This window comes from Physeter macrocephalus, chromosome 18, assembly GCF_002837175.3.
Source record: "Physeter macrocephalus isolate SW-GA chromosome 18, ASM283717v5, whole genome shotgun sequence".
Classification (NCBI taxonomy): domain Eukaryota; kingdom Metazoa; phylum Chordata; class Mammalia; order Artiodactyla; family Physeteridae; genus Physeter; species Physeter macrocephalus.
Window position 1 is genome coordinate 56,061,338 of NC_041231.1, and position 6,857 is coordinate 56,068,194.

The window sequence follows — 6,857 nt, forward strand, 5'->3', positions numbered from 1 at the left end:
CATCGGCAGGCGGACGCGCAACCACTGCGCCACCAGGGAAGCCCGCATGCTTAGTTTTTAAAGAAACTGCGAAACTGTTTTCCAGAGTGGCTGTACTATTGACCTCTGATTTGATGAAAGTGTTTCGTAGGATAAAATTTTGATTATGTACTTAATGTATGTGTTGATTTTGGTAGCAGTCTTATTGCCATTAATATATCTGGTTGCTCCTGCTGGCCTGACTTGTGTGAGATGGCATTTCCCAAAAGGCTTTGACTTGGGTCATCAGTCATTTTGATGGTTTAATACCCAGAAGGAAATTCCCTTAGCTTCTACAAAACCCACACAAACTGCACAAGTGAATCTCTTCTCTCTCTTCCTTCCTATTTCTAGAGAAGAGTTAGCCTCACACCTTGAACCCTGAATCTTGCCTTTAGAGATCCTCTTTTCTTTCTCTGTCTTTAGACATCTTACAGGTTTCTGTCTAAGCATTTAAACATGCTCAGTTCTCTCCTGTCTTGAAATTCCTTTCCCTTTGACCTCATCCACTACTACCCTTTATCTGGCCACTCAAAGCTGCACTGGGTGACTGGCCTGTCTCTCTTGCACTGCCTTGTCCAGCCCTCACTGCCAGTGTACAGTACAGTAATCTAGGTTGCCTCCCTCAGCACACTGAAATGGTTCTGTTGATGTCACCAGCAACCCTGTAGCTCAGTCTCATGTAAGCATTTCAGTACTCTGAGTAGCATTCAGCACTCTTGATTACTTGCTCTGAGTAGAAATACTTTTTTCTTGATCGACTACCCCTTGGACTGCTGCTCCTAATTGTCCTTTGCTGTTTTCTCCCCCTCTGTTCATCCCTTAAATCTTGGGGTTCCTCACAGTTCTGCACAGGGCCGACTTTCCTCATTCTGGGTAATCTCCCACATCTTGGTCTCCACCTCAGACCTGTCCCCTGAGCTCCAGACCCATATATCCTTTTGCCTCCTAGCCAGCTCCACCTAACTCTTCCACAGACCTCTCATATACAGCATATTTAAAATGGAATTTATTCTCTTCCCAGCACCCTTGCCTCTTAAAAAGAAGAAAAACTCTTCTTTCTTCAGTGAGCCACCAATGTGTTAATACCACATCATACAACAGTGGGAGCGCTGTCAAAACCACCTGCATTTAATTGAGTTGCTGAATTAGCTGGAGATAACTGTTCTCCGTTCAATGCAAATGCATAAAAATTATACTTAAAAAAAATTATTTAGCTGCGCCGCGTCTTAGTTGTGGCACGTGGGATCTTCACTGCCACGTGTGGGGTCTTCGTTGCAGCATGCAAACTCTTAGTTGCGGTATGGGGGATCTAGTTCCCTGACTAGGGATTGAACCCGGGCCCCCTGCATTGGGAGTGCAGAGTCTTAGCCACTGGACCACCAGGGAAGTCCCCAAAATGGCTAGTTAAATAACTGCAAGACTAAAATTGAATGTGAAAAGGAATTGTTTCTATGAAAATAAATGGAATGCTTTGGAAAGACCAAAAAAGCTACTAAAATACTTGCAGTGGAATTAAGTAAGAGCAAGGCAACTGTGAAAGGCTAGTAAAACTAGTCCGACTCTAGAAGGATTCTGCATGCTGCTTCTTAGGTGTCCCAGATCTTGCTCCACTTCACATAACATCAGTCTGGAAGTGGTAGTCATAAATGATGGAAGTGATTAATGCAGACAACATGATGGGGAATTCCAGTCAGGTGCATTCTCAAAGAAAAGGCCCACTTCAAAAGACTGAATAAATAAATGTGCCTTTTTGTTTTAAATGAAAATAAAATGGTTTAAGCATATATGTATTATCTTGTTTCCTATTCCATTTGTATTCATCCTGTCTGATGAGGGCTTCTACTGCATCTTCCAGTGATTTCACTCTTGTCCATTACTACTACCCTGCTCACTGTCTTTCCTCTGATTTCTGACATCAGCTTCCCCAACTGGATGTCCAGCCCCAGTTTTGCCCTCCCCCGCTGTCTCCCCCTCCCCGTTTCCCGCCCCCATCTCTCCTCCCCGTCCCTTCTTTATATTGTAGCTATAAAGAACTACTAAAAGCATAAACCTGATCATGTTACCCCTTTGCTTTATAAATTTATTTATTTAAATTTATTTTTGGCTGTGTTAGGTCTTCGTTGCTGCATGCAGGCTTTCTCTAGTTGCGACGAGTGGGGGCTACTCTTCGTTGCAGGGCGCGGGCTTCTCATCGCAGTGGCTCCTCTTTGTTGCAGAGCACAGGCTCTAAGCGCACAGGCTTCAGTAGTTGTGGCACGTGGGCACACTAGTTGCGACTCACGGGCTCAGTAATTGTGGCTCGCGGCCTCCAGAGCACAGGCTCAGTAGTTGTGGCGCTCAGGCTTAGTTGCTCCACAGCATGTGGGATCTTCCCAGACCAGGGCTCAAACCTGTGGCTCTTTGCATTGGCAGGCGGATTCTTTTTTTTTTTTTTTTTTTTTTCCCCCAGTACGCGGGCCTCTCACTATTGTGGCCTCTCCCATTGAGGAGCACAGGCTCCAGATGCGCAGGCCCAGCGGCCACAGCCCACGGACCCAGCCGCTCCGCGGCATGCGGGATCCTCCCGGACCGGGGCACGAACCCGCATCCCCTGCATCGGCAGGCGGACTCTCAACCACTGCGCCACCGGGGAAGTCCTTACCCCTTTGCTTTAAAAACGCTTAAAATCCAGATTCCTTAAACTAGTAAAAGGAGGCATTTAGATCTGGCCTCTGCTTATTACCTCTCTGGTCTCATTTCATCATTTCTGTGCTGCCATCCGCTCCCCTCTGACACGTTAGCCATGTTGACTCAACTCACTTTCACAGTTGAGTGGGGCTTGTGGGATATCTCTGTGTGGTTGGCGTGGGAAGGTACCGAGCTCTCTCACTTCTAGGTCTTTCTGTGCACTGCTTCTCTGCCTGGAACTTTTTCCCCTATCTTTCACCCCACAACTGACTCTTCTGTCCTTCTGGTCTCAGCTTTCCTTAAGGAAGCCTTTCCCAACCTGCAGGTTGAGTGCCTTTTCTGTGTGCTTTTATAACAACACCCTGGATTTCTCCTATTCTAGCATTTAGCACACAGTAGGTAGTTAATTATCTGTGTACCTATATTCCCTTCAGGGCAACTGGAGTGTAAATTATGTGTAGATCGGATTCATTCAGTAATCTTGTTTGCCGAGTCTCCACTTGATAAATATTTGAGTGAACAGGTGGTGTTTTCTGAATACTGTAGGTTTCCCTGAAAAACACTTAAGCAAAATGTTTTTTTTCTTTTGTAGGTGCTGTCTCTGTTGGCCTTTATCTGTGAGGAAGTTGTGTCACAATGTACTTTGTGTGGAGGGCTTTACTTTTTCGAATTTGTAAGCTGCAGTGCCTTTCTGCTGAGTCTCCTTATGCTGATTGTGTACTGCACTCCAGTTTATGACAAAGTTGATCCCGCAAAAGTCAAGTCATCGGTAAGCATGAAAAAATATCCCTATAACAAGAATTTAGATATTTTTGGATCTTGTGTAGTTGTATTGTTCACAGTAGTAATGCTTTCATAACTCAGTAACAGGAAAAGACTCTATCCATTGTTCCAGCTCTGCCTCTAAGCAACTCAGTTTTTCCCTGCCAGATGGTATGGTAGAGGGGGAAGGTGAAATTAGAATGAGAGTGACAGACACTGCTGATAATTTACAGTTATTGGTGGTTTAATCTAATTCACATGAGGTATTTTGTAAAAACTAGGATTTTGTCACTTTTGATTTCTCACATTTCAGACTGTCACTCACTGGTTCTACAGTTATTCACTGTGTGCCTATTGTAGGCCAGGCGTTATGCCGGACGTAAGAGATGGAGTAATGAACTAATGTGATATATTGATATTTCTGAAGCCTTTAAACAAAAGAGCATGTAATTCTACCTATTTTGTTTTGATTTTATTTTATGGAAGAAAGTTCTCTATATGTGAATTTAGAAGGTATTTGTTAAATTCATTGTGCAGAAATTTCCCTTTTAATAAAAGTCTATGTGAGAATTTTATACTCACCAAGTTAGAAATTTATAACTTTCTAAAGACTTAGTCTGCTGATGCTCTGTTTTTATTTGAGTATAATATGGATTTTTGAGATAACAGATGAGATAATTTACATAGTTGCTGCATTTAAGGAAGAAAGAATTGAGCAGTTTACTTCTTCAATAGCATTCAAGTTATCAGGAGTGGTTTATGAGGAATTGTAACTATCAGGGTTGATTTATGAAAGAATTCACAGTTTTGAGGGAAAAGATAAAAATTAGGGTAAATTTTAACTATTAAAAAAAGAGAGGGACTTGCCTGGTGGCACAGTGGTTAACAATCCACCTACAAACACTTCTCCTCGGCCAGTTGGCAAAAAAAGTGGCCCACACCATCCAGAGTCCCATTGTTGCTGTCAAAATAGAAGCCCAGAGAGAGCTACAGGGTGAAAAGTGAAAGGGAGATCAATCAAGAAAAAATGGACAAAGAAGACAGGAGATAAACAGAAAACAGGAGGAAGAAACTCTTGAGGAAGAAAACAGAAAAAAGAGAGGAATAACAGATGGAGCCGTGTGGCTGACAGGGTCTTGGTACTCCGGTCGGGTGTCAGTCCTGTTCCTCTGACGTGGGAGAGCCAACTTCAGGACATTGGTCCAACAGAGACCTCCCGGCTCCACGTAATATCAAACGGCGAAAGCTCTCCCAGAGAGCTACCAGATCTCCATCTCAACGCTAAGACCCAGCTCCACTCAACAACCAGCAACCTATGGTGCTGGATACCCTATGCCAAACAACTAGCAAGACAGGAACACAAACCCACCCAATAGCAGAGAGGCTGCCTAAAATCATAATAAGGTCACAGACACCCCCAAACACACCACTGGACAAAGTCCTGCCCACCAGAAAGACAAGATCCAGCCTCATCCACTAGAACACAGGCACTAGTCCCCTCCACCAGGAAGCCTACACAACCCACTGAACCAATCTTAGCCACTGGAGGGAGACACCAAAAACAACGGGAACTACGAACTGCAGCCTGCGAAAAGGAGACCCCAAACACAGTAAGTTAAGCAAAATGAGAAGACAGAGAAGCACACAGCAGATGAAGGAGCAAGGTAAAAACCCACCAGACCAAACAATTGAAGAGGAAATAGGCAGTCTACCTGAAAAAGAATTCAGAGTAATGATAGTGAAGATGATCCAAAATCTTGGAACTAGAATGGAGAAAATATAAGAAAAGTTTAACAAGGATCTAGTAGAACTAAAGAGCAAATAAACAATGTTGAGCAACACAATAAATGAAATTTAAAATTCTCAAGAAGGAATCCATAGCAGAATGACTGAGACAGAAGAACAGATAAGTGACCTGGCAGATAAAATAGTGGGAATAACTACTGCAGAGCAGAATAAAGAAAAAAGAATGAAAAGAATTGAGGACAGTCTTAGAGACCTCTGGGACAACAGTAAATGCACCAACATTGGAATTATAGGGGTCCCAGAAGAAGAAGAGAAAAAGAAAGGGACTGAGAAAATATTTGAAGAGATTATAGTTGAAAACTTCCTTAACATGGGAAAGGAAACAGTTAATCCAAGTCCAGGAAGCGCAGAGAGTCCCATACAGGATAAATCCAAAGAGAAACATGCCAAGCCACATATTAATCAAACTATCAGAAATTAAATACACAGAAAAAATGCTAAAAGCAGCGAGGGAAAAACAACAAATAACATACAAGGGAATCCCCATGAGGTTAACAGCTGATCTTTCAGCAGAAACTCTGCAAGCCAGAAGGGAATGGCAGGACATATTTAAAGTGATGAAAGGGAAAAACCTACAACCAAGGTTAGTCTACCCAGCAAGGATCTCATTCAGATTAGATGGAGAAATTAAAACCTTACAGACAAGCTAAAGCTAAGAGAATTCAGCACTACCAAACCAGCTTTACAACAAATTCTAAAGGAGGTTCTCTAGGCAGGAGACACAAGAGAAGGAAAAGACCTACAATAACAAACCCCAAACAATTAAGAAAATGGTAATAGAAACATACATATTGATAACTACCTTAAATGTAAAGGAATAAATGCTCCCATGAAAAGACTTAGACTGGCTGAATGCATACATAAACAAGACCCATCTGTATGCTGTCTACAAGAGACCCACTTCAGACCTAGGGACATATACAGACCAAAAGTGAGGGGATGGAAAAAGATATATCATGCAAATGGAAATCAAAAGAAAGCTGCAGTAGCAATTCTCATATCAGACAAAATAGACTTTAAAATAAAGACTATTACAGGAGACAAAGAAGGACACTATATGATGATCAAGAGAAGAAGATATAGGAATCGTAAATTTTTATGCACCCAACATAGGAGCACCTCAAAACATAAGACAAATGCTAACAGCCATAAAAGGGGAAATCGACAGTAATACAATCATAGTAGGGGACTTTAACATCCCACTTTTCACCAATGGACAGATCATCCAAAATGAAAATAAATAAGGGAACACAAGCTACAAACGATATATTAAACAAGATGGACTTAATTGATATTTATAGGACATTCCTTCCAAAAACAAAAGAATACACTGTCTTTTCAAGTGCTCATGGAACATTCTCCAGGATAGATCATATCTTGGGTCACAAATCAAGCCTCAGTAAATTTAAGAAAATTGAAATCGTATCAAGTATCTTTTCCGACCACAATGCTATGAGACTAGATATCAATTCCAGGAAAAACTCTGTAAAAACTACAAACACATGGAGGCTAAACAATACACTACTTAATAACCAAGAGATCACTGAAGAAATCAAAGAGGAAATCAAAAAATTCCTAGAAACAAATGACAATGAAAACAC

General features: G+C 41.9%; 1 protein-coding gene across 1 annotated transcript in view; it reads left to right on the plus strand.

The window, feature by feature from the left end:
• Positions 1 to 6,857, plus strand: part of CMTM6 (CKLF like MARVEL transmembrane domain containing 6) — a 59,321-nt gene that overhangs the window by 15,712 nt on the left and 36,752 nt on the right. Inside the window, exon 2 of the mRNA XM_007125248.4 lies at positions 3,281 to 3,457. Coding sequence (XP_007125310.1) covers positions 3,281 to 3,457 — 177 coding nt within the window. The remainder of the gene's footprint in view (positions 1 to 3,280; positions 3,458 to 6,857) is intronic.